Genomic DNA, 26,652 nt, shown 5'->3' on the forward strand with positions numbered 1-26,652 from the left:
AAGAAAATGCGCGCCGACCCCGACGCCAACGGCACAAACGGACGCCCGACACGGACGCAAACCAACGCAACAAATCCCACACCACGGCGACCATAATTATAGGGAGTCAAGGTCACTTTATTGTCTCGACAACCGCCCAAGCTTGGCTCCGAAGCCCCCCCGATATTCGTCAATTCGCAGAATCGGCTGCATTCGTGCATCCGTTCCGACGATTCCGCCAGACGTCAGCGCAGAGCCATACCCGTCTCGCGTCTCGTGCTTTGTTTTTTCTTTTTTTCGTTGTCTCGTCCCGCTTTCCGCTTCTGTTCCGTTTCATTTCCCTTCGCGGATGAAGAAAGAAAATGGGGGGGAATGTTGCATGTGGAGGTAAGGAGAGAAAGGAGTTGGCAAAGATTCGCTTCTTGCAGTTTCGCCCTTTCGGTCGGTTCCGACTGTGGTTGGTTCTTTTTTTTTGTGTGTTGTCTGGTCGGCCCTTGAATGCCGTTTATCCTCTCCCACTGCACCACCTCCCCCCCCCCCTCCCCCCCCACACACACGTTTGATGATGCGTTTCGTTGGCAAGATTCGCACAGTTACTGCCTTTTATTTCCTTCGGATCACAGTCACGCCAATTGTTATGGCCGACGCACTTGACTGAGGGACTGGATCGGTGTCTGTGGGCAAATGGAACGCCTGGCGAACGCGAAGCTGCACCCCGTAGGCGGCCAGACTTATGCAATGCTGGAAGAAGCAGTGAAATTAAAAATGGCGTACGAGATGAAAGAAACGGAAGAGCGTTTCAAGCAACGGGGGAAGAAAATGCCCCGACAGACGGACAGGAGGAGTTGGGGGCACTGAAAGAGCGAAAGTGTTTGGAGAACTTATCGTAAGTTTGCAAAACTTCTTGCCAATTTATGCGATCTGTCACTTAAATAATCATAAAAGTCTATTTGTAAGTGAATATTATAAAAGAAAATTATTGCAAAAAGAAAAATCTCTTCAATATCTAACACTCTTCTTTTATTGTTTGCCCTTACTTTCGATTCCCCAAATACTCGATCATTCTTGAGCTCCTTATATCGCTCCCCAGTTGACGCTTTATAGCACTATTCAGCAGCAAGAGTTTTGTGCATCGAAGCGAACAACGAAAATTCCCTCCCGGGGGCTCCTTTCATTCCCGGCAACATCAGACCTACTTTTAGTTCTTGATCCCCTCCCGGACCCACCACCAACACACACACACACACAGACGGACCCACGTACACGCCCTCCATCCTTCAGTGGCCACGACGCCGTGGAACGACGATTTGCTCGAATCGTTTCGCCTGCGATCATTTCTCCACTCGGCAATCGCGCAGACCTTCGTGGCCGTGAGAGCACAAATTACAGCCTGCCGGCTTCGTGGGCCACGTTTGGCCGCCCAACACATACGTGCCCTTCTCCCCACGAGGGGCACACGTACCAATCTCGCCATCCTGACGATCGACGCAGGGCTGCATTAATATTACCAGTTTTTTATGTTGCTTCGCGTTTGCTCGCTTGCCCTTTCCACGAGACTGCTGGTTCTCGCTGGCGTTGTCCGGGGCTTGTTTGTCCTTCTTCGGCTCTATCACGATCACCTCACCTGATCGTAGAGTCCTGTTTCGTGTCCCTCCTTGCCCCGCTCTGTTGCTCAAAACCTACACACACGAAAGAGCCTACAAAAGGAGGCGATAAAACACAGGCTGCTTCGATCGGTTGCTATGCGACACTTCTGATCCAGCGTGTTTCTTTTGCTCCTTCTTTGTTTCTCATTTCCCTCAACATTTTTGCGTCCTTTAATGGCTGAAAAAGGTGCGGGTAAATATACTACAGTGCCAGAATTGTTGGAACAGTGTTTTAAAAATGTTCCCTCAACATGTTACGTTACCAACCGCAAGCGCATGCTGCTAATTAATGCCATTCTCCAGTGCGCTTTGGTTCAATGGAGACGCCTGGTTGTTGGTGTGGAAATGGGTTTCAATTTTCGGAATTTTCCACCACTTTTCTATGAAATTTTTGTATGAAAATATATAAACGAATACATTTTCCACCCATTTCATAAATCCTAAATCTTCATTTTTCTCCTTTTTCCAACGCATTACAACAACCACAAAACATATTCATTCGTATCGCCCCATGTCGCAGCTTCTTGCCAGCAAATCTGCACAATGCGATGCTTACAAAAACGGACAAGAATAAAGGCAAACGAAACGAAAACAAATGCCTTCGTACGGAACTGTACCCAAGCGCACGTTCAAAGCAAGGGGGAGGGGGGGAGCATTTGAAGCAAAATGAAACCCAACACGAAGCATTTGCTCTTTCGCTTCTCTCCCCCCGGGAACGCTCGTGCCATCCGGCCGTCCCACCGGTGCAGTTGACAAAATGGTTGACTGTGAACTTGAAAACTGCACTTCACTGCACCCTGCAGACGATATTGTGCCCGCTGAATGGTGGATGAAACGTTGCAGCACCAACCCCCCACCCACCTCCTCCCCCTTTCCCCCAGCCCCATTGGATTGCATTTTTTTTTTGCTTTATGTGTCGTACGCTCTTGTTTAACTTTGCTAATGGAAAATGAAAAGAAAATGAATCCGGAGAGACATGTGTGAGCACACACTTTGACAAAGGGCACTTCTGTAGCAAAAAAAAAACAAAAACAAGTTGGGGCACAGGAGGGGCGCGACAATAGGTACACCGGTACACAAATTATTGCCAAATGAAAGCGAAACTCGGTGCCAGCAAATTTATTGCGTTACACACGGGTAACCGTCTCACATGGTACCATCGGGGGAAACCTCTCTCTCTCTCTCTCTCGTCACAGCGTCTGTCACCTTCCGAATCCCTTTTGCGAATTGGTGCGATTATGCATACACGTCACGCAACGCAACGTTCCCGAAGACACATGTACCGGCTGCGTGCGACACGGGAACACTTTGAGGGGTTTCTTCTTTCTGTTCTGTAGCACGCATTCAATGAGGGCTTCTTAGGGCGACTGATGGTTCGTTTGTGATTGTTCTTTGACGTAGGGTTGCTGCCTCTCTGCTAACGGGGAGTCTTCCTCTTAAGCTAATGAATTGATCATCAGCGTGCTCTTCTCGGTGCGTGCGTGCAACTGCTTCTGGTACTCATTAACGTGGAACTGGAACGAGTATCGCGACGACGGAGCATAGTTACCCTCAGCTTGATGCAGTTTTTTTTCCGCAGTTGGTGTCTTTATAATTTCGAGTAATATATCTTTAAATAATGCTTAGAATATTTCAGAACATGAATCATGAAAGTTGTGAACAAGAGATCTCATTTCGACTTGTGTGAGTTACCTTCGTTAATTTTGTTTCCTTAAATTTCAAAACTCTAACTAATTCTTCTTCAAGTCCTTAATTAATTGCTTTCTAGTGCTGCTATCCCTATTCTCCCAACGTTGTTAAATTCGTCCAGCAGAATATCCAGATCGAATAATGAGTTTCTGCTTAAGTTAACTCCTACAGTTGTTACAGCTCCGTTTAAGTTTAGTAAAGCATTAAATCGTGTGTAAAACGATTAAGCATACCGTGCAATAAATAATCTTCCAGAACACCTCTTTCCACCACCAAATTTTGACGCAATGAAACACCTCAACCATTGAATATATTGCCTCCCAACTGCACACACACACATCGAGCGTAACGATCGCATCCACCCGACGGACCCATTAATCTCCTGCACCGTCGTGTCCATTGCAACAAAGTTGCAACTCGGTGCTGATAACAGCGCACCGCTGCATCGGTCGTAAGTGGCTCTCGATCGAAACACTTCTCCCATCGATCGATCATACGAGTGCACCATCGATGAGAGTGAAACGTTGCACCCCAACAATGAATCGGGCGCCTGAAATTATGGTGCAATAAATAAATGGAACCTTGATGTTTTCCTCTCACCGCTTGGAGTCTCTTTCCATCGGAGGACGGTACCTTGGAAGGTGCGTAATCATCACACAAGCAACGAACCGGCAAACGTGGCCAACGTGCGAGTACGTGCGAAATGTTTAACCACCAAACGATAATGATCCATCGAAAATGGTTTGCTAATTTACGCTATCCTTCACTGGAGGCCAGTGGAATGTGTCAGCCATTTTGTGACCTCGGGGGCACAAACAGGATTGGATGATTGGGGATGCGATGTGTTTCATTTTCTCAAAACGTTGAACGTTTTTCTTGCTCCTTCAGGGTGTGTTCCACCACAAGAAGTTTGAATCGATGCCCGAACACACATTACACTGCACAAATTCCCACCATTCCCCTGGCTGGCTTGATGTATTGCACGAAAACTGCGATTGAGAATACTGCCAATATTCGCTAAAACAAAATGCATCCACAGGAAGTGCAGCACAGTGATGCGGATACATGCGACACCGAATTGGTAACGCGATCACGTTCGTCTGTTGGAGACATGTCACCGGATAATGTGGCGAAGTGTTTGCTAGCCATGAATTCGTCAACTCTTCAGCAGCGGTCAGTGGCATTGGAGGATTCGAAGAGTCAGGTCAGTGAGAAATTCACTTAATTCTTTTTTCTCATCAACACACAGAGAACAGAAGAGATGCGAGATGAGTCTTAAGGTGGACGGAAGCGATGATGGTTTTATGGCCACAACTGCACTTTAAAAGGTAATACATTTTTGTAAGCAAAATAATACAATCGTAGTGGAGAAGTGAGCGATCACATCGAATCGTTCAGCAGAGGACGTTTCCGGAGCTTGGTAACTCCACCACCGTTGGCTTGAATTTGACTGCCAATGGGAGCTGGAGTTTCCGCGTGCCGAACGTTAATGCAACAAAAACCATTTTGTGTTGAGCAATTCATAACCAGCATTACATCATATTAAAATTCCCATCGCAATATTCTTTCAGCAATTGCAATGCTTTTCAGCACAGCAATCCAACTGCTCAAGAATAAGCTCGGCAGTAATAAAAAAAAAATACGAGTTGGAACGAAACCGAGAGCAACTACAACCGTCGCCAGAAAGAAGCAGCTTAAAACAAGGGCAAAAGGGCAGTTGGTTGGTACTTGGCCGTGTCCGAAAGCCAAGTGATTTCCCTGCGTTTCCTTTGCGCAGAGTCCTTCCGTCCGTGATCCGTTTCGCTTCGTACCAAGTGCAGGAATTTCAACAAGCCTTCTAAAAAACCACGCACACACAGAAATAACCGGTTTTCCTTAAAATGCCATGCCCGGCACCGATGGTTTTAGTTTCACTGCAGCGTAGCCCTGGGAACCAAACCTGGGCTCCAAGCCAGACAGGCAAGCAAGCAAGCAGGACATGGTCAGCAGCTTCCGATGGTTTCACCGTGAACCCCTTCGTCCGCGTGGCGACCCTTTAACAGTGGTTCCTGCGAGGGACGAACGGGCGCAAGCCCTTGTTTGCGCAAGGGCAGCCCCTTTGTGTGCCCTTTGAGGTTTTCGCATGTGTTATTCGGGATGCGGAGCGGTTGTCGTTTTCGCTTTTGCCTGTTCATTCTCCAGACTGCCAGAACGCGTCGCAAACAAGGACGTGGCGAAGAATTGGTCAGTCTCTTTTTTTTTAATGTTCTTCGATCGTTTTTTTTTTTGGTTTATCCTTCGCTAGCCGGCACAGCGCTGGAAGAATATGGAACGTACACGTCCACGGGAGAAGAATCCATTTAAGAAGCATTTTTCAACACTTGAAGCGGTGGAGCGGTTGCGTCCATACGTGTGATTATGCTGCTTATGCTGCTGCGCTTGTGCCCTTTTGAGCTGGACGCTGATTTAGGATGCTTTTGCTGAAACATAAGAGAACAAAAAAAAAACAATCTAAAACGCTCCAAACCAACCCAGGACCGTCCATAATCGGTTCGGTGTAATTTTTCATCCCCTTGCTACACATTCCCAAAACCAGGATGGTTCGATTATCTGTATTGGTGTGTGTTTTTTTGTTTTTTGTAAACCGAATTTAATAAGATCGCCCTTTTGTGGGAAGATCATTCGTTTTGTTTTTTTTTTTGTTTGGCCAGCGTCCAGCGATTCCATACCCCTTTTTGCTCGCCAAAGCCTCCCTCCTGTGCGCAAGGGAAAGAATGCACCCCAAATTAGCATAGTTATGCAAATTAAACGGTGCTGCGATGCTGGGCTTTAACGACGGATAGCGCAAACAACCTAGCTCGAGGGAATTCGGCTTGCGGGGCCCTTCCCAATATGGGAAGTTCCAACACCTGCACCATCATCATCATCATCATCAACTGCGCCCAACGTCTGAAGAGGGTTGGTTTCTGCATGTGCTCTGCATCTCTGCCACAAAGTTCCGAAAGCGGATTTCAGGTGGATGGTTTGATGAACGGTGGAAATATTGCTTAATAATATAGCGTACGCTACCAAATGTGTGCCCCGGCATATGTTATTTGCGTTTATCCTGTCCAATGTTGGGAACGGCGGCGAACGGCAAATGTTTCCTCGCTTTAAACGATTTTAGTCGTTTGTAATGCAGAAAAAGAACGCAAGAGTTCCGTCGGAGTGGAGGAGATAGTGGCTGCTGGCAAGCTTGAATGGCTCGAGGGCACCACAGTGTGATGACACGTTAGCTGATTGAGGCAGTTAGACGAGACACATTGGCCCTACAGAAAAAAATGTTTCATACTAATGTTATCCAATTTCAGCGCTTCTGTACCCAATTTGGCGAACTAGACTTAGGTAAGTAAATTAATAATTAAATCATATAACTTACTATTTTACTTATTATTATTATATTAAATTACTTACTTGCTTAGCATACGTCTTTTCCTGTTGCAATCCGGCATCTGTGGTGGGCGTACCAATGCAATCACTATAAATTATCACAACTGCTCCGTGCAATGGGGACTACTTAAATAGAATCTACAGTCTGTATGGTCCTCGTCCTTCAGAAAATCCTTCAGAACAACTCCATGTCTCAGAAGCGTATGTGAGCACTTAAAGGTTCCATATAGGCTCCAGATAGTCCCAGTCCAGTTGTTTTGAGATTCTCAGACTTTAGGATCGGACTTGTCAGTGGTTTCTTCTGATCCACGATGGTTGATAAATATTGGATTGCCTTAAATGGTATGATCACCCATGCTTAGTTCGGGGTTTAGTGACCAGAGCGTTTTCGCCCTGCGCCTGCTTGCGTATAATAAACTTAAGGGCTCATTATCGTATGCTACAATTTGGATTGACTTATAGAAGAATCAGGCATCCTGATGCCTGATGTAACATTTGCTAACTCATTTTCACTAGTTGTACGTTCAACGTGGCGTGCTGTTGAGTTGTTGTCATTGATTTAAAAACAATAACCTTCAGATAAATACAAAAAAACTACACACAATCGAGACTACAGGGCGATACATCTTCACCCTTCAGCAGTGGAGGATCAATCCCTTGGAGGCCCAGGGCGGAATTATAAATGGGGCCTCTAATTTTAAAAACGATGAATTGGGGGGCATTGAGGTCTTGAAATGAGGCAAAGTTAAAGGCGCAGTAAGAAGTGGCTTCTGAACTCACTTTGAATCATCATCTTTGGAGAGGGGGGGGGGTCTATGTATACAGCTTTTTCTACTACACACATTTTTTGGGGCCTCCAAAACGGACCAGTCTGTTAACCTCCAGTAACAGTAAGTGGATTGATTTTTGCTGTTTTGCGAAAGTAGTGTAGCGAATTCCCACATGGTTATTCTTCTTCTTGATGACAATATTTGTTAGGGGACAACAGAGAGCAAAATGGAAAGAATTAAGTGTATTTAAGTATTTAATAAAATACCTATTGTAATGTATTTAATAACGTAAGTATTTTATGTCCACCTCACAAAAGCTAGAGGAGCACACGATCATCTCAGTCGCCATTGCATATTATTTTGAAGCGCTTTTCCTTTCGTCTAAGTCTCTCCGCGCATGCGCGATCGGAGCCACCAAAAAGCGACCGGTTTTGTGATTTCTGACACCAAGAGAGCATCCACGAAAGGAGATAACATCAATCTGATCCGCACAAGGCTCCACCATGTTTGTACATAACATATTGACATCGCATACTCACGTTATCATTCGCTTTGATGGTATCAGAATGAGAGATCTTCTACGATTGGCTATTAGTTACACATACTATCAAACACGGGAGAGCGATCCATAGAGTAAATAGCTCAGGTACTGTGGGGAGAATCCTCCGTCTCGTTTCACCCATCCAGTTCTTACAGTGCGTCTCAAAACTATACAGCAGTTCAGTTTTTTAATTATTAGCAGTAGGAAACATGGAGTGCCACTATTTCCGAAGACATTATGTATTGTTTATTGTTCAATTATTTCGCAATAATTATATCTCTTGTCGTCGTGGAGTTTCCGGGAGTTTTAAAGGATTCCATATATAAATATATTATTTCAATACTCCTTATTGTTATTTCCATAAAAATAAACTTGGAGGGAGTCATTTGGAGGTGCTAGAACATTTGGACGAACGGAAAGAGATGGAAGATCAGTCGACGGATCAAGCGCTATGATCACTGGAGGGAAGGGTACAGCTATATGAAGTGCTGCCTGCTGGTACGGAAATTTGTGCTATCTCTTCGTTGATCATGCTCTCTTGGTGTCGGAAACCAAAAATTCCATCGTTTCTGAGCGTTTTTGACGGACGGATCGGCGCAAAATACGAAAGAGATGCAGGATCCGTTTTGCCTTTTCCCCCTTCACTCTAATGCGTTTGATAGGAATGTGAGAGGAATGTTCTTTTATAAACCTTAATTTTCACATTCCGGTCACCAAAAAATTGAATTTATGGGTATATATGGGTATGTGCCTTGCCTTGTTATCACTTACAACTATAAAAGTAAATAAATGTAAACATGGTTTGTTGCTACATGCTATTCAGTGCCAGTGCCAATCTTCCTATCCAATTTGCTGAGCAAAATCCAAATTTGGATTGGGTAACATTGCCAATCGATACGACGTGTTTACCGGATGCTGTGCGCAGCGTCACTACGCGAACTATTTCGTCCTTGCCAGGATGAACCAAAATAATACGCCCCATTGCCCACAAGGTAGGAAGCATGTTGTTTTTTTTATGATCACCAGTTGATTTTCTTTTAGGGATACTAATCGACCATTGCAGTGCTTGGCTCGCGCTTGCGATTGCTGTAAGCATTTTGCTTTAAGCAAGTGAACCGTAACTACTATTTTGTCCCAACTTCAAATATTGCCAGGGGCATCTTGTGGTACCCTTCGGGGCCCCCTCTAGCATAGGAGACTGGGCCTATGTATTTAACTACTACACACATGTTTTGGGACCTCAACACGGCGAGGCTCTAGGCGACCGCCTACTCCGCCTACCGTTGCCCTTCAGCATACGCTCAGTGTCGTGAAGCTCGAGAAGAAAAACCCCAACCTAACGATCGTGATCTTCAGCTACAAACCGAAATAACATCAATAATCGCAACACTGGCTGCCGTTTGCTTCACAACCATCCGCGTGACCTTCACTCTACGTACATCGACAAACGAAGCGCATCTTCATACCGCTGACTAGAACATCGCCAATCGAAAGGTTACCTATACGCGAAGATCCCGATGGTACGGAAGAGATACCGGATCGTTTTGCAGAACGAACGATTCTGCATGATGCAGCCACAGCCGAGCTGCACACGTTCAGATGCACCACCACGCAGAGAGGAAAGGCCACGGCAAGAAGAAACATTTTACATGGACCCTCTCACGACCGTAGCCGACCGAGACCGCTTGGTGTCGGGAAAGGATTTGCAAAGCGTGAAGAGAGCGCAAAAAAAAAAGCGATGCAGTTTATATTCCATTATTCGTCGTTAATCTTTCTGACGAATGATTAATTCGATAGTGATTAAAATCTATTACATTCGCCAGCGAAAGAGCGAACCAGGCGCGATGGGCGCAACGAGAAAGATGAGGAAAACGAACATAGTAAGAGATCCATTTCTTATGCAGCAAAGAACCCACTCGGTAAAAAGACTCTAACACAAGATATTGCGGCTAAGATCGTACGTAGCAACGTTCTAGGTCTACACGTCTTCGGAACGGTTTGCATGTTTCAAGGTGCCCGTCACAGCGAGTAAATGGCTTACATTTTCTTATTTTCCTTTGCCTTGTGGTGGGTTGTTTTGTGTAAATAAATGTAACGAGCAAAATGGCTATTATGGCCTCCCCGTAACCGCTTTAACGTCGTGGCACAATTCAGTTTTCACTCGCACTACGTTTGTCCGACGAACACGGCGAAGACCAACGGGGTTCGGGTTTGATCGATTGAACAGGCCGAGCAAACGGGCCAGAAATGTTTACGACTTCCTTTCAATCTTGCCACTGCCCAAGCGAAGGCAAACGTGCATCACCCAACTCGTACCTGTCCAAACGATGGTTTATGATCTGGTACTGCGGCTTATGCGGTTAAGGGCAAGTAACAGGAAGTCGAGTAACCTATCGCTATAACGCACCGATTCGCCATGCCGGATGTTGCGGTTTGTTCCTGACTTTGAAAGTAGTCTCCTGTTGCCACAGGCGGACGAAATGAGGTCCATTCGAGGTAGCAACATTGTCGATGTGGTTGCTTCATTTTCTTCTACAGCTACATATCGCTATTGGTTTAAGGCACCTGTCACACGCACTAGTGACACTCACATATTAAAAAAAGCCAACAAACGAACGTTCTTCTCTTTTGGTAACATATTGCACCAACGATTCCGGTTCGTTCGGATGTGGAACTTGCGTTTATTCGTTATAATTACGTCCGCCAGTATGGTATTATGTTTAAATATGTTCTTTTTTCCAGCTTCAACGTAACGTTGATGCTTATTGAATCGATCGAACGCGATCATTTGATAAAGGATACAACATATAAACTTCCGAAAGGAGCTTTTGTGGCGAAACAGAACAATATTCATTTCCTGGAAGTAAAAGATCACTAATAAAAGCCCTATCAAAAGGATGACGAACGGTTAAATCTGAGAGTTCAACTATACACTTTAAATTCGACTTTAAATATTCATATTAACGTTGCTTCACAGAACATATTCACGATTATTTTTGATCCGCAACACTTTAAACTATACGATTAAGCAAGGGGATATAACAAAACAAAAATATTACTCGATTCCATATTGGATGGAAGATGCTGGAGAAAGGGCGAGTGAATGATGAGTACACGTGTACGTGCATCGGCTGGATTGCAGTAACAGGTCCGGGCGGTTCTTGTCGTTCCAGGCGAGGTTCAACGTGTCGCAAAGGTGTTTCTACCGTACATTACCGTCACAAACTTTTCGGCCGGGATGATTAAATAGTTCCACGCGGAAGAGATCGGTCATTGAAGTCATGCAATGGCAGATAATCTCCGAATCCAGTCACCACTCAACACCATCAAGATTGCTGTTAATTGTTGAGTATCGCGTAGTACACCGGTAGCGGAAGGTGCCCGTTCAACTGGCAAGTATGTGTTTTTTATAACCTGCGGTTCGAGACAGCCACGGCACCGTTTCAGTTACAGAAACGGTACTCTTGCGAATAATTTATTAATGCTAGCTTTAATCACATGTATGATACTGTCGATCTGCAAGCAAATAAAGTAATACGAATTAGCTACTGCTGGTGCATGGTTGATAGTCTTCGATCGAGCATTGTTACAGTACCAGTTGCGCTAGAAGCTAACTAGCCCGACAGATCGCCTGGTCCGGTGCAATCGAATCGAACGGATCGATCTGCATATGAGTCTGATTTTCGTCAACGACATTATCGACATTAAGCACACGTCGCAGGGTTGGTTTCTCTGGCGACTGGGGTGACCAGAGGCGCACTTCGTGGTCAATGCCGCTCGTCGCCAGCATACAGGTGAACGGATGCGGCTGAACGCAGTTGACAATCAGCTCGTCCGCTTGAAAGATCGAATGGATGATACCGCTGTGCCGATCCCAGATGAAGAAATTCCCATCATCGGATCTACAAATTTCGGAAAAGTGTCATTACAATCTAGCAACACATCTCGAATCTACTATAAACCATACCCAGCTACGATGTAGTTAGAATCTCCAAAATAATTCGCCTCTTTGATGTCGGTTTTCGTGTTGCAATGACCGATGTAACGCTGCTCGTAGTCCATCGACATCGATCGCCAGTACTATAAAGATAAACGTGTGAGCCACAAAACTTCGACGTGACTGAACCAATAAAACACTCACCTTTTCCTTTTCCGTGTTCGTGCTTTCGCTTTCAAGGTCCGGATTTCGACCCAACGTGGCCCGGTGTCGTGCCTTTTCGATATCAATGCCTATATCCTTCTCCAGCATGAGGATGCCAGGGTTCTTCGCATACGATGGAAACCTTCGCACCAGTTCCTCTAGACAGATCTGTGCTTCTTTCGATTTTTCCAACTTGAGCAAAGCTTTGGCCAACCGGAAATGAGCTTTCACGTAGTGTGGATCCAGGCGCAACGCAGTATGACAGTCACGAACCGCAGCATACACATCTCCGTACCTATCAACAATTTCGCGATTATTATTACACACTTACATTATTCTACCCGGTACTTTTCGTGTACTTACCAACCGCGTTTCATCAGGGCCGTTGCACGATTTAGGTAAAATATAGCACAGTCCTTGCCATTTACTTTCTGTATCGCTTGTGTGTACTTGTTGATTGCCTGCAGGAACTGATCCTTCTCCAGGCTAGCGTTGCCTTCCTTTTTCAGCTGCTCCACATCCGGTGGGAACTTGTGTTTCGTCTTCTCTGCCCCAACAGATAGTTTATCGCCACCATTGCACTCCCCATCATTCGCATTACCACCTTCGGGCGTACTGGGGAACTTTGGCAATTCTAGAAACTGTGTTGTAGAAATAAAGCGAAACAAAAACGTCCGAGGTTGATATTGGTGTGACAACGCTATTATCAGCGCTACTTACCAGCGGATGTCGTGGATTGTTGACGTCATACAGATAGATATGATCCGTACCCATGTTGGCCAACAGCTCGGTGCCATCCGGGCTGAATGTGAGGTAAGTGACCGCTTTGTACTGATAAATGTCGCCCAGCTGATGTGCCGCCTGATACTTGCTCCCCAAATGGCCCGGACAAAAATATTTCACGCAGCCATCCTTCGGGATACTGGCCTCCACACTTCGATCAAGCTACAAAATGGACAAAACGTGAAGGCATTAGTCTAGGAATGACTCTTCTCAAAATGTACATTCAGGGCAACTCTGCTATAAAGCGAACCCGCTCTCACCTTGCCAGGAGAAATCATCCGCCGATCGTACAGCCGGGCGTAGATATCATTTGATCCAATTGCCAGCTGCTCCGGCCGTTGTGGATTGATAGCGATACACTTCACTTCCGGCGCTAGTACCATGTCGATCCGCAGATCGATCAGGACGTTCGCGTCATGTCCATAGCATTCGTGCGGTTGCCGAAGATCGTGCTGCAGTACCAATCCGTCTTCACCGGCCGACCAAAACATGTGCACGTTGCTAGGTGATGTGGCCAAACGTTTAACGCGCTGCGCGTGGCAACTGCACTGACGAATCGGATAATCGTTCTGTCGGTTGATATCGAACACGAAGGTTTTGCAGTCGCCAGCACCAGTTACCAAGAGGGAATTGCTTCGTTTCGGCAGGAACTACATAAGAAAACGTGAAAGATTATTGTTAATACATCTCGATAAACATTTCCCAAGCGTCATGGTCGCCTTACCTTTACGGAAAATATGTTACCCTCGTGTGGTGTCACCAGATCATGTAACTGCTTGTGACGAAACGGGTCCCACAGCATGACATGGAAGTCGTCCGACGCGGACGCAAGGATGTGCCCATTGTCGCTCCACTGCAAACAGTTCACACAACCATTGTGGCCGCGCAGTTCCGCCTCGAGCTCGATGTTGTCCACGAACTGGGGCGCTGTTCGGAGGCGCTTCCGAAGCACATGCTCCATATCCCAGTATGCACGGTCAGTTAATATTTTCGTCACATTACGTGTGTTTCCGTACGGTTGTTTCGGTTTCATGTTCATTGTTGCTCACTGTTTTCTTTCCCACTGCAGCTCGCTGGAGGAAGGCCAGCGCCAATGGCTAAGCACTGTTTGAAACTATGCCTAATTTTCGGCTGAGATTGATCGTCGTCGACACTTTTCGGCAATCCACAGCTCACTTTGGGAGGAAGGCTGATCAGCTCCTGCAAACAAAAACAGGATTTTAACGACGTCAATACGTCATTGTGACAGCAGACTGTTTTTCTTGCAAAACCTCTGTACCTGCCGGGGACACACCGAGCCGACCGCTGCCTTTCCAATCGAGATGCACCCACTCGCTCGTTATCTCTTTCGCACTCACTGCTGCTGGTGCCTATCGCTCGACACAAACAGCAAAATCGCACTTGTTCCGACTTGTGTCGTTCGTCTTTACGATAGGCACTGGAATGTTTACCCTTATTATGTACAACTTTCCAGAACCTTCATGCTGGCTGAATGATTATTTCGTGATCAACGGGGGAACCGTGATTCAACGAATTTAGGCAACCACTCCTGTCGTACTCAGCTTCTAGGGGTAGAACATTCACACTCGCTATGCACAGCTGGAGGGTACCGTCGCGAAATATGTTCCTTCCTGATTAGAGATCTTCGCCCAACAGGGAAACGATAAGATTCCTCGGAAAATGTGTCAACCCTCACTAGGGTAGGCTAGAACGACGTTGCTTTACTTAGAAAATTTAACCTACCTGCTCTTCGTATTCGTCCGATGCCGAAGAACTGTGTCCTTTAGCACTCTGGACAATTTTACAGATTACAAATCCCGGAAAGAACCCCCGAGGAGGACTTTGCACCGCATAATGTTCTACTCAAAGTTGTGTTGATTTCTTTTATTTTAATCACATCCCATCCTACCGTATCAATCCCATTCCTCGAAGACGTCTCAGTGCACCGATGACAACAAATGATTTAATTGCATTGACAAATCAAAACATCTCGCCCAGTGCAGACGATTAAGCAGCGCTTACACAACCGTTGACAAAAACTTGTGAAGAATTCAGCAATACTGCTTTCCTCTATGCACAAACTTACGCACTTAAATTTATTACTAGTTTTTCTGACTTTGCGAAGTATCATTTATGAATGATGTAGTTCTTTTTATACGTTTTTTATTTTATAAATTACTAAGGCGCGATTATTTCACAACCGTTACCGAACGTTTAAACAGGATTAATACAATATTACAAGCAGTCCCCGAGATACGCGGTTCTTCCTTCGGTTCCTTGGAAATTTGACAGCTGAGCTAGTTTTTAGCACATAATTTAAGCAAAATGATGAAAAATTGGTCGAAAATACCTATTAATTAATTATAATTAATGTAATGTTTCAGTTATCAAATTTCCAAGGAACCGAAGGAGGAACCGCGTATCTCGGGGACTGCCTGAAGTTTGATCTGTCCGTAAAAATCATAAAAACCATTCCTAAATATGATTTCTATGTTGCATTTTTGTGATTGAAAATCTAATTCAAAATGCTTAATTTCTTTTTGTTTGCTTAATCCAATCGAAATCGATCGAAATCGAACTTGGTTGCATATATTTAATACGAAAATCAAAATTCACTGGACCAACAGAGGGAACCATTGTGAGGGGTTTGTTGATGATGTGTCAAAGGTAGTAAAAAATTAACAAAATCATGTCGTAAATTGGCGAGTGTTGTTGTTCCGTGGTGTTACGTTCGCATCGTCCTTTGTGGTTTGTGTGATCGTCCTAGATGTTTCACGTCCTAGCGTACAAGACCGCAAACAATTGCTAGCGATGGAGGAAAAGCTAACGCCACCAGTCAGCAGCGGTGGCGAGCTGTTCAGCTTACCGGCTGGTCCGGCAACGTTGTGCTTCGACAAGAACGAATTCATGAAGGTATGTACGCTCCTAATACTTAATTCAGGCTCTATCTTTGATTGTCTGCTTCCCATATTTTTAGAAAACTTTTTCCGTCGATGAGTTTCTGCACGAGAACCGAAATGCTGGCAGTTTGGAAATTATCCGCGACGATCTGGGTCTCTATCTGAAAGTGCTCCGTTCGGCGATGATCGAACTGATCAACCAGGATTATGCCGATTTTGTCGATCTTTCTGCGAACCTCATTGGGTTGGATCAGCAGATCGATGCCATCGAGGGACCGCTGAAGAAGTTGCGCGACGAAGTAGACCAGGTGAAGGGCGCACTCGAAGGAAGCATGAGCGAAATTGCCAGCTGCCTGGAACAAAAAAAGCTACTTCGCTCTTACAAGAAATCGCTGCAGAGTTTGGGCAGAGCGCAAGCTTCGCTGAAAAAGCTGGAAGACATGCTACTGAGCGACAGAAAGGATTCTTTCGATGCAACGTTGCTCGAGCGTGCTGCACTTGAATCTATACAACTGCAGTTTAACAGTAAATTCTGCCATAGCTTTCTGGACGATGCCAAGCGCCAACTTGCGCAAGATCTCTGGGGTGAACTGTTGGGTCGGTTGAAAAGCTACTTGCTGCGTGCCCTGGACGAGCCGGAACCGAAGGAGCTTGAACGCTGTCTGCGCATCTATTGCACGCTGGACGAATGTCGCACGGCAGAGGAAGTGTTTCGAGGTGAAATTGTGGCCCCCTTCATGAACCGTGTCATCTCGGAAACCAGTCTGCAGAATTCACCCCAAGGTCTGACGGGCATTTATAATCAGATTTTAGACTTTGTCTCGATGCACATGAAGCAGCTCTGTCTGCTGACGAAGCGCAACGGAAAGGTGAAGGGATACAACTTTATTGTGAACAGCTTTTGGGCCGAAGTTGAGCGACGGATGGAGACGAACATGTCGTCAATCTTTGCGCCCGGCAATCCGGATGCCTTCTATCAGAAGTACAAATGTACGCTCGAGTTTCTGGAGCGCATCGAGCTGATCATCGACGATGCGGACGATGTGTCCCAGTTCAAGGCACACGCGCAGTATCGTAGCTTTCAGCTGCGTTGGAATTTGCCCGTTTACTTCCAGATACGGTTTCAGGAGATCGGCGCGGGGCTCGAGGCGAGTTGCAGTGAGTCAGCATCATCGCGTCAGCTGGCATCCAGTATTTCCGCATCACAGTTTAATGTAGCGCAGTTCTCTGCTGCTCTGACGGCCATATCGAAATGCTGGCAGGATGGTGTATATTTGCCCCAGTTGTTCCACCGGTTCCTTAAACTCACGCTCCAGATTCTGGCTCGGTTGAGCGTGTGGTGTGGAGAAGTATTTCGCCCTGCTCCAAAGCAAGAGGACACTGTTTCTGAAGAGGACACAGAACGCATTCGCTTTCTGATAGCGCTGTATTCGGACCTACGAAACATCGAATTAAAAATTCCTTCAATCGTCAACCTCGTCGTGGAGAAGAGTCCACCCGGAGCATCACGAAATGAGCTTGAAACCATAATCGGCGAAAGTGGAAAAAACTTTGGCGAAAGACGCTTGCAACTGCAGCAATTGATAGTGAAGGAACTGATCACCGCCAGCATACCGCAACTTCGTCAAGTGAGTGACATACCGAGATTGTATCGGAAAACGAATCGTGACGTGCCTAGCCGTTGCTGTGCATACCTTGAACAAGTTCTCGCACCGATCGATGCGTTTCGGAAGAATTATGACTCCATGATCGGTGGTGATGCGATGCGCGACTTTCTGACCGGTGTCTACAACCACGTGACAGTGCAGTAAGTAATTTTTGCAACATTTTCTATCGCTGAACGTTGTTTACCCATCTTTTCCCCCTAATCACAGATACTACCAAATGATCGACGAAGTGTTGACATCGGTGCAAAAGACGGAGGAATCGTTGAGACGGTTGAAGAATCTTCGCGATCGTTCCGGAACGGTTGCGTCGTCTACGGCCACCACCAACAATGCCGATCGCATTCAGGCCCCGTCGGATGATGATAAAATTCGGCTTCAATTACAGGCGGACGTCATGCATTACGTGCGATTTGTTGAGCAGCACGCACACATCGGTCGGCAAGACGTGTCCCAACTGCCACAACTGATCCAGCTTGTGGAGGACGCTAGCAAAGGACGAAACGGGTGTGAACAGACGCAGTAACGACATCGGGTGCGTATCCTCGAATGCCTTGTTAAATATTATTCCCTAATTCCCTATTCACACACACACAAACACACTGTTACCCAAAGATTCTGTTTTGGGTCGGCATACTTCTTTCGGCTCATAGTCAAATAATAATTTAAAAAATACAGACAAAACAACAACGTGTGCAACTTATTGGGCCGATGATTCGGCTTCGGTCTCTTCCTTCATCATCTGTTCAATTAGTCGTTTCCGTTCTTCGGCCTGTCGTAGTTGCCGCAACACAAGACTTTCATAATCCCGATCCGTGATGGTACTGCCTGCCGTAGCTTTGGATTTTCCTTGTGCCGGTGCTGCTCCAATCCATTCTAACGTGCAAGGGTTGTCTAAACGACCTTTCTCGTACGATATAGCCATTTCGGCGGCATCCTTTGTGCGGAACTCCACCAGTGCGCTTCCGTGCTTCTTCGGACTCATTACGAGCGCATTCAGATCACCGTATTTGCTGAGAAATTTGCGCAAGATTTCTTCCGTGTAGCCGCCGTTGGTAGTATCATTCTTCTCCGCTTTCCAGCGTATTTTTATTCGATGCTGCGAAGAATCCCAGCTAGAAGCGTTTGGTGTTTGCATCATGCGTAGCTCTTCCTTTAGCTGGCGGCGCATTAGTTCCTGCTCTTCTTCTATCAACTTCGAGCCCTCTTTGCGCAACCGTTCAAATTCTTCCTGAAACAGTTCCTCGGGTGTTTTGCTGCTAGCCTTTTTGTACCCACCGGTGGCCGATTCTTTCGCCTGCCTTTCCCGTTCCTCAAGATCAGCCTTTAGCTTTTGTCGTTTACTATCCAGCTGTTTCGTTCTCAATGCGGCAGCTTTCTTTGCATTCAGCAACCGATCGTAGGCAGTGCGCGCCGAAACATCCATCAATATTTCCAGCGCCTTCGATAGCTCCTGGAAGAGCTGGGCCGCCTTCGGATTGTCGGGGTTCTTGTCCGGATGGCATTGTAAGGCTTTCTTACGGTACGCTTTACGGATCTGCACAAAAAAGAAGATATTTTAGTTAGTAAAGACTCTGTCGTATGCACTCTGATCGTTCACATTCCGGTACCTCTTGTTCGGTGGCCGCTATATCCACCTCCAGCAGACCGTAAATGTCAATATCGCTGAACTTTTTAACGTCCACCATCCTTATTATCTGAGCACTATTTACGGATTATTTCGCTAGTTTCTAGACGAAACTTTGCCCTTAAATCCTCTCTAATCGGAAGAAGGAAATGTTTCTTTCTGGAGCACTGTATGCGGACACGAAAACGTAAACAAACGCTTGAGAGTAACGTTTACACCATACAGTCGAAAGGTTCGACACTGAGTTCATGTAGCATCTTCATTCCCCTCTGCCATACAAATGTATGAAATTGTTTTGGCACCCACTTAACTCAAGCTAGCTTGACTTGCGATTTGGCTTGAAATGAAACGCTTCGTTGCTTTTCGTTTGAACCGTGAAGCGTGGCTGTCATTTCACCGCATCGGCCGGGAAGCACATAAACAAAACAGTCGACTCATTCTTGCCTTTAAATTTGCTCACTGCAAGTGATACAATCCTGCCGCATTTCGCGATTATCCCTACAAATCGGACATGTTTTCCTTCAAAGAAGAGGTCGATTTCACCGGCTACAGTTTTATTGTGCCTTCGGTTAGCGTGGGAAACGTTCCACAGCTTGCAGTAGATGCCGTCATCGAAACGCTGCAACTGGAACCGATTGGATTGCTGTGGTCTCCCGCCCTGATTCCCATCGTCGGTGCACCAGCATTCGAACATACAAGCAACGACCACACCGTTACCACCACGGCCGAGCTGTACATTTCGAAGGCAGAGAAGCTGCTGGTGCTACAAATCCGTGCGCCGTTGGTCGGTCCACTCCGGCAATCCTTCCTGGACGAGTTGAGCGACTTTGTGCGTGACCGCAAATTTTCACGCGTGTTCCTGCTGGCCAGCTGTTTCTCGCACGAAAAGTGCGACATACGCACCGGACCATTCCGGTACGTCGCCAACGAGCTGTACGAACAAACGGGCGATGCTGCTGGTCGTCTGCAGGACGAACGGTGGACAAAACATGCCGGAGGCGTTATACACGGTGGCGGATATGCAACGAAACTGTTGGAAGCACTCACGGCACGCAGTGTGCCGGCCGTAATTTTCTTCATGTACGTATCGGAGGGTGATAATACGGCGGAAGGATTGTTGCTAGCGCGCATGCTGAATGCGGTCGCGGGCGATCGTTTGTTGCCGGCCGGTAAGTCAGACTTCCGGTGGCCCAACTCATGGAAACATCTGTTCGGCACATCACATCCGAAATCGTTGTATTGAGAATGCTAGCCACACCACAATGAAACCCTTGCTTTTAAATAACGTTATTATTGCGGGTAAAGAGGGAATATTAAAAGTAAAATAAAAATGTACGTTCGTGTATCGAACTCACAATAATAATAGCCAACGTATTAGAAACTCTTCTCTCACGCGCAATGATAACACGTGAGAGCGGATCAGCAATGTGCATACTGGAGGGGAATTGATGTCAGCTCCTGTTTTGGATGCTCTCTTGGTGTCGAAAATCTGAAAACAGCCCGTTTTGTATGGAATTTCGTATCAGCCGACGGGTACGCAGCTGATTCTCTCAGTTGTGCATACACACGCTACACATAGCCACACAAGGCGATCATACCGAAGAGCAAACAGTTCCCCTCGCCTGAGTAGAATGTGGGTGTTGCCCACACACACGCAACACTAAACCACACAAGGCGATCATACCGAGGACCACACAGTTCCACTCGCCTGAGTAAAATGTAGATACAGATCTCATACACGCTACCCAAAGCCAAACATGGCGATCGAATCGCTCGAATGGTGTGAGCGAGATCAGCTGTCGATGCTAAATCCGAGCTCACTACCGCGCGAATGAGAGAGGGGATTTTCCCCTTAAAGCGATGCAGGGTTGGCGTCGCCGTATTGACAAGTCGTACTCGGCGTTGTTTTATTCGGGAAAAGCAAAGCTATGCTATGATATGCGTTGACAAGTTCAGTAGAGCTATCGAGTCACCTTCGAATGTTGTTGCTGCTAAAAATAACTTGCTGAACGAGTCAATCATATGAGATACCAAACGAACCAAAAAACATCACGCTGAACATTTCAAAAAAGTCCCCAAAAGCCCTGCAATACAATCCAACATGGTGGATACTCTTCTCTCACGCCCAATGATAACACGCGAGAGCGGCTCAGCTATAGGCACGCTGCAGGGACATACATGTTACCTCCTGTTTTGGATGCTCTCTTGGTGTCGCAAATCTGAAAACGGCCCGTTTTGTATGGAATTTCGTAGCAGCCGATGGAAAGTTTGGGCGAGGATGCCGTTTCATCCACCTTCCTTACCGTAGCGATCGCTCTCGCGGGTTTGATGGTATGCAATGCAATACGGATGGGGAAATTTATGCCACGCCTAGTTTACCCTAGCGATCGCTCTCACGGGTTTGATAGTATGCAATACGGATTTGCAAATTTATTCCACACTGCAGGTGTCACCGCTTGAAAAACATGTTCTCTTGGTATCGGAAATCTGAAAACAGCTGATTTGTATGGGATTTCGGATATGCACTGTTTTCATGCACTGTGGAGATTTAAACGCATGCGCAAGACACGAAAATAATGTGCGAGGAACGATCGACATGGTGCGGATAGAGTTCTTAAAACAAAATGTTCAAAATTAACCACGTTTATTAAATAATACACCCAAATAATTATACTTACATATTGTTTTATCAATAAAAATACTTTCGGATGCTGCTTGTTGCGAATTTAAGAGTCGAGGAGATAATAATTAATTTGCACTGCTGTTAGTATTTTCAGTTGTGTTTCATTTGTTTGTTTGTTCGTTATTTTATTACACTCTTGCCTTTACAACAAAGTATGCCTTTACAACAAGTGGTTTGTATGGAATTTGAAAAACGATTTCAACGAGCGGAAAACGAGAAAGATTTCCTTCGCCTTATGTGATATAAAACAAGCTCCTTATGTGATATACAACAAGTTCGGATCAAAAGGACAACCAAAAACCACCATTATCATAAATTTTCAATGTATGTATAGAATAAAAAATCTTATTGCGTGTTTTATTTATATAATTTCTTGCGAAAGACATATTACATCTAATCGAACCGTACCTTAATGTACCTTACGAAACGCCCTCCGTTCAAATGTTGACCAGAGATCGATCGATCGACACGATCTTCTTTAAACCGTGCGTATGTGTGTGCTAGGCGCAGTTATCATCCCCTCTGCAGACTTACGTTTCTCACAGCGAATACACAAAACACTGGCGCCATAATGTGATCGAAAATGGAGAGTTGTTTAATTCTTACTCGAAATGAAAAGCTCGTCATCGGTGTTTTAAACGATATTACTAAACGGTTGTGTGGTTCGGCCAACAGACCAGGCACCACCACAATGCACTGAGCTATTTACAGCAGACGTAGTAGAGTGCAAAAGGGGAGAATAATGGTTGAGGAATCAGCAAAACAGGTGACCCTAATGTACAGAAACTTATTTACATGCCTTTTTTTTCGATGACACCCTCCTTAGGCTGATATTAAAATTACGCATTGATAAAACCGTCCCTACTACTCTCCTCTGCTTGAGTGCGTTTGTTTTAGGAACCCATTAGTTTCGAATAAGGTGTGTTTGCCGTTGCTGGATTTTACATTCAAGTATTCATCTGTTGCTATGTTGCTATGGAGTAAGCGAATGGTTTGATTTAACATACACTAGGAGCATGATAATATGTACTTGTGTCCGAATATGACCATGTCGTCTTCACAACTAAGTGCTTCTGGAATGAACTTCAAAAGTAAGAGTGTTGTAGCGCGTAATCGGTAGAATGGAAATCGAAATCAATGACGCACATTTCTAACTACACTCCATAATAATTGTTTTCTCCCATGTCGTGTGTGTGTATCTCTCTCTCCTTTTTCTTACTTCCAAATATTGCACTTCACATATAGCAAAAAACAGCCATGATTTGACGCGTAGTATTTACTCTTCGAATTTGTTTTGTTGCCTCAGGCTCCAAAAACTTTGGTGGTATCAATTTTGTGTTTGTATCTTGTAATCTTCTTTAAACTTTCAAATGTTTACCTTACGTTCATATGCTCAATTTTTTTTCTGTTTGCTTCATAATTTTGTTTTCTCTTTTGTTTTTTTCTTTTTGTTATAAACTTTGTGTATATATCAGAGGTAATGTCGATTTCTCCAAAAAAGCTCTTCCGAAACGTTGTTTTTTTTTTGTTGTTTTGATAATTATTATGATTCTCCCTTTAGGCTTTAATCCAAAATAGTACTTTTTTGTTGTTGTGGTTGCATCCGAAAAGGTACGCTTGCCAAACACCACGCGCGACTCATCACGCGAGAACAAACGTAAAATCACATCCATGGTTTTCTGCTAATAACCCACGCGGCCCTCTTCTATCGTGCCACAACCTCTTGCGACAAGAAAAACAAGTATCACGCCACGTCCTTTCTGCTCGTGTACCGGTGTAGAAAAATATAGTCCCAATCCCGAGGACAACGCCACGTTGCTTGTGTTTTTGTTTTATGTTGCATGCTTGCTATGAATTTTGTATCGCACAAGTTTGGGTTTTTTTTTGTTTGTTTGATCCTCGTTTTGGCAATGGGTTATCTCTATTATTACGGAACAATTATTAAATAGACATTCAACTCTACTGATTGATTGATAAGGTTTTACCCCCGTCTTCCGTGATTCGTGTGTGTCTGCTTGCTGTTCTTCCACATTCGTCCTCCTGTTAACTATTTACACACAATCCCCTCTCGTCGTGCTGATTGTGAAATTTGTTAATGAATAAATTAATTGCCACAAAAATGCGCCCTTTTCCTTCCCTACACACACACACACACACACACACGCTGAATATCAAATGGCGAATATGTTGTGTTCCGTGCATGAGTTCCATTCTTACGACTAAGGAAGTATTTCACATATATCTACAGAGACAGAGGGTGACAACATGGCTGGTCAAATCGAATTTGAACGCAATTCCCCCGTCCCCGGCGTATGCCGCCTTAGCACTTAATAACCTACGCGACGTCTTATCGACACTTTTGCAAAGTGACTGTACTAAATGGGTTGATTTGTATATGGTTTAGAGCTTTTGTTGTGATCTCTGTTTGCATTCGTCTGTTGCTGCTGTTGCTCTTGTAGAGCGTTTTAATATGTACAGGGGTCGCCCATTTCCTCAGCAAACGTTACCGCTAACGGATTTGTTGTCAGAAATGGGCTTGGCTTGAAATCTGTTCAAGCAGAAACGACACTGGGCCCAGGAACGGTGTTATTGCTTGCTTTGGTGTTACCGTTGCTGCTGATGCTGATGCTAGCGTTGGACTTCACTGGTAATCCTGCCGTGGCGGTAGGCGCTGTGGCCGCTTTCGTAGATGCTGCGGCCGTTGTCGTAGCTGTCGCCATGGCCGTCGTTCCCGTCGCTGTAGTTACCCACCGTTCGTTCGGCGGCAATATTTCGATCTCCGGCTGCATTTTGATTGTCATCACCGTCGGATCATAGTACCCGGCTAGATAGTAGGTGTCGTTGTTGTCGTATATCGAGGTGTACTGCTTCGGTTCGGCACCGAACTTGGCGGTGTATTCACGCAGCCCCAATACCTCACACTTGTGCGATATCGTTTGCACATCGTTTTCGTCCTCATGTGGTGATTGAAACAGCGCACCCTGAAAACAAGAAACCAGATTACAGATATTAGTGACAATCGTGACCAAGGGGTGTTGCGTATGAAACGGTGCTCCACTTACGGGATATTTGAGATTGGGACAGTCGCGTGTTTCTTCCGGATGGTAGAACCACTTAACCCGTACCACCATGTTGTTGGTGGACGTTTCCCACATCGATTCGATGTGTCCGATGTATGGCCGATCTGGTCGTCCCGTCGAGAGAAATACGGCCGAATCACCAACCTGCGAAATGGACCCAAAACCGGACGCAAATTAACTTAAAAATCCGAAAAATATGTTGGGATCTCTGGAATGGCATTCCTCGACCCGATACTGACCGAAATGGTTTCTTTGCCGCGCTGGATGGATTTGTAGAACTGTTTCTTCACGCGACCCGCCGAACGACGATAGCCTTTGCCGCACCAGGCCCACAACTGTCGCGCTGGCAGGAAGGCCGCAATTTTGCTCCCATTCTGCTCCGTCGATGGTTTCCGTTCCGTTGCTGCGGTTTTCTTTTGGGGTTGCTAACGATGGAAGAATGTAAAGATTAGTATAAACGATCGTAGAGCATCGTGCATCCCCCTACGTTACTCACATAGTACGAGCCGGAGCTTTCCGTTACGGAGGAACTGACCTCCTCCTCCGTTAGTGTGTCCTCCTTCTCGGCGGCTGGAGCGTTGCCCTCGCGCTGCACTGATCCGGCCGTCTGCGATGCACTGTCGCCCTGGGAGATATCATCGTCCATCGATCCGGTTGCATCGGCAGCCGTCCCTTCCGGCGACGATGGAACCGCTTCCCGGTGATGCTTCTTATGCTTTCGTCGCTTCTTATGCTTGCGATGTTTGCAAAACTCGTCGTAACATTTCGATTTGGACTTTTTGTGCTTGTGGACGGGTCCACCACCACCACCACCACCACCACCGGCAGCCTGCAGTTCCGCATTGTTGGCCGCCAACCGGCGCAGTTTGTCCTTGCGGATTTTCTTCAACCGTCGACGCTCCTCGCGGTACGCTTCGTCGTGCAGCCGCTTCTCGGCCCGTTCCGTCGTTAGCGCGAAGCTGTTGATCGTCGACGCGCCCGCCAGTGGTGAGGACGACGAGATCATCGGTGTGACGGTGGCCGTTAGCGGGGTGGCGGATGGTTGGGCGTGCGAAACCGGTTGACTGGTGGTCCCGTGCGACACCAGCGAAGAAGCCGGACCGAGCGTTCCGATCTGGGGACACGGTTCGGAATGGCTTGGCTGGCGCTTACGCTTGCCTAGCGATAAAAGAGGATTGGGATCGTATTCTGGAGTGTTGTTCGATTGACGTATTGTTTTTTTTTTGGTTTTTGGTGTGTGTGTGTAGGCGGTTTTGTGAAATAAAGAGGAATACGGTTGTGTTGTTGACGGCGCCGTTGGGTCGTTATTGTTGGGTTGGCACACATACACAAACACACACGCACGCAACACAAACGTTACAACAGGACACAAACGAATATTGGCAGGCGGTGGTAGTAGTTGGCGAGGAGTTTGACACGCAGAGGTGGCAGGTTGGTTGGTTGTTTGGTTGGTTGTTTGGTTGGTTGGTTGGTGAGAACGCAAAACCCGAGAAAAAAGAAAAAAAGGAAAAAATGTAAACAATAAAACATAAGAAAAAACACAAAACCCAAACACTTTCTCCCATCCGAGGCTAAGCTCAACACTCCGCACCGTAGTAACGGTCTTTTGAGAAGGAAATTGGGAAAACACAAGGCAACAGGAAGGATACAGGAAGAGAAAGAGAGAGAGAGAGAAAGAGAAATAGAGAGAGAGATCGAGTGAGATGACGAGAGGAACTGGCAAGTAGAGAACATGCGGCAA

At 45.9% G+C, this 26,652-nt stretch overlaps 5 protein-coding genes across 5 annotated transcripts in view; 2 read left to right on the forward strand and 3 right to left on the reverse strand.

The window, feature by feature from the left end:
- Positions 1–11,446: 11,446 nt before the first annotated feature.
- Positions 11,447–14,867, reverse strand: LOC128310084 (WD and tetratricopeptide repeats protein 1). Its single transcript, XM_053046630.1, has 10 exons — positions 14,701–14,867; positions 14,237–14,600; positions 13,682–14,157; positions 13,218–13,607; positions 12,895–13,119; positions 12,538–12,815; positions 12,175–12,469; positions 12,001–12,113; positions 11,629–11,935; positions 11,447–11,549 (listed from the first exon to the last, which is right to left on the reverse strand). The coding sequence occupies exons 3-9, from the start codon at positions 13,994–13,996 to the stop codon at positions 11,644–11,646; spliced, it is 1,908 nt and encodes a 635-aa protein (XP_052902590.1). The 5' UTR covers positions 13,997–14,157; positions 14,237–14,600; positions 14,701–14,867; the 3' UTR covers positions 11,447–11,549; positions 11,629–11,643.
- A 768-nt stretch (positions 14,868–15,635) lies between these two features.
- On the forward strand, positions 15,636–18,182 carry LOC128309468 (conserved oligomeric Golgi complex subunit 2). The gene is made up of 3 exons (XM_053045869.1): positions 15,636–15,870; positions 15,935–17,664; positions 17,732–18,182. The coding sequence occupies exons 1-3, from the start codon at positions 15,769–15,771 to the stop codon at positions 18,045–18,047; spliced, it is 2,148 nt and encodes a 715-aa protein (XP_052901829.1). The 5' UTR covers positions 15,636–15,768; the 3' UTR covers positions 18,048–18,182.
- Positions 18,183–18,190: 8 nt separating this feature from the next.
- Positions 18,191–19,312, reverse strand: LOC128309469 (dnaJ homolog subfamily C member 17). Its single transcript, XM_053045870.1, has 2 exons — positions 19,132–19,312; positions 18,191–19,058 (listed from the first exon to the last, which is right to left on the reverse strand). Exons 1-2 carry the CDS (start codon positions 19,207–19,209, stop codon positions 18,222–18,224), a joined length of 915 nt encoding a protein of 304 aa, XP_052901830.1. The 5' UTR covers positions 19,210–19,312; the 3' UTR covers positions 18,191–18,221.
- Positions 19,313–19,569: 257 nt separating this feature from the next.
- LOC128297816 (proteasome assembly chaperone 2) lies at positions 19,570–20,425 on the forward strand. The gene has a single exon (XM_053033516.1). It carries the CDS (start codon positions 19,660–19,662, stop codon positions 20,389–20,391), a length of 732 nt encoding a protein of 243 aa, XP_052889476.1. The 5' UTR covers positions 19,570–19,659; the 3' UTR covers positions 20,392–20,425.
- Positions 20,426–22,153: 1,728 nt separating this feature from the next.
- Positions 22,154–26,652, reverse strand: part of LOC128310693 (protein winged eye) — a 63,902-nt gene continuing 59,403 nt past the window's right edge. Inside the window, exons 11-14 of the mRNA XM_053047395.1 lie at positions 25,408–26,099; positions 25,151–25,336; positions 24,894–25,055; positions 22,154–24,812 (exon numbers count right to left, since the gene is read on the reverse strand). Of these exons, the coding sequence (XP_052903355.1) occupies positions 24,384–24,812; positions 24,894–25,055; positions 25,151–25,336; positions 25,408–26,099 (1,469 nt within the window). The 3' untranslated portion in view covers positions 22,154–24,383. The remainder of the gene's footprint in view (positions 24,813–24,893; positions 25,056–25,150; positions 25,337–25,407; positions 26,100–26,652) is intronic.

Source organism: Anopheles moucheti, chromosome 2, assembly GCF_943734755.1.
Source record: "Anopheles moucheti chromosome 2, idAnoMoucSN_F20_07, whole genome shotgun sequence".
Taxonomy (NCBI): Eukaryota; Metazoa; Arthropoda; class Insecta; order Diptera; family Culicidae; genus Anopheles; species Anopheles moucheti.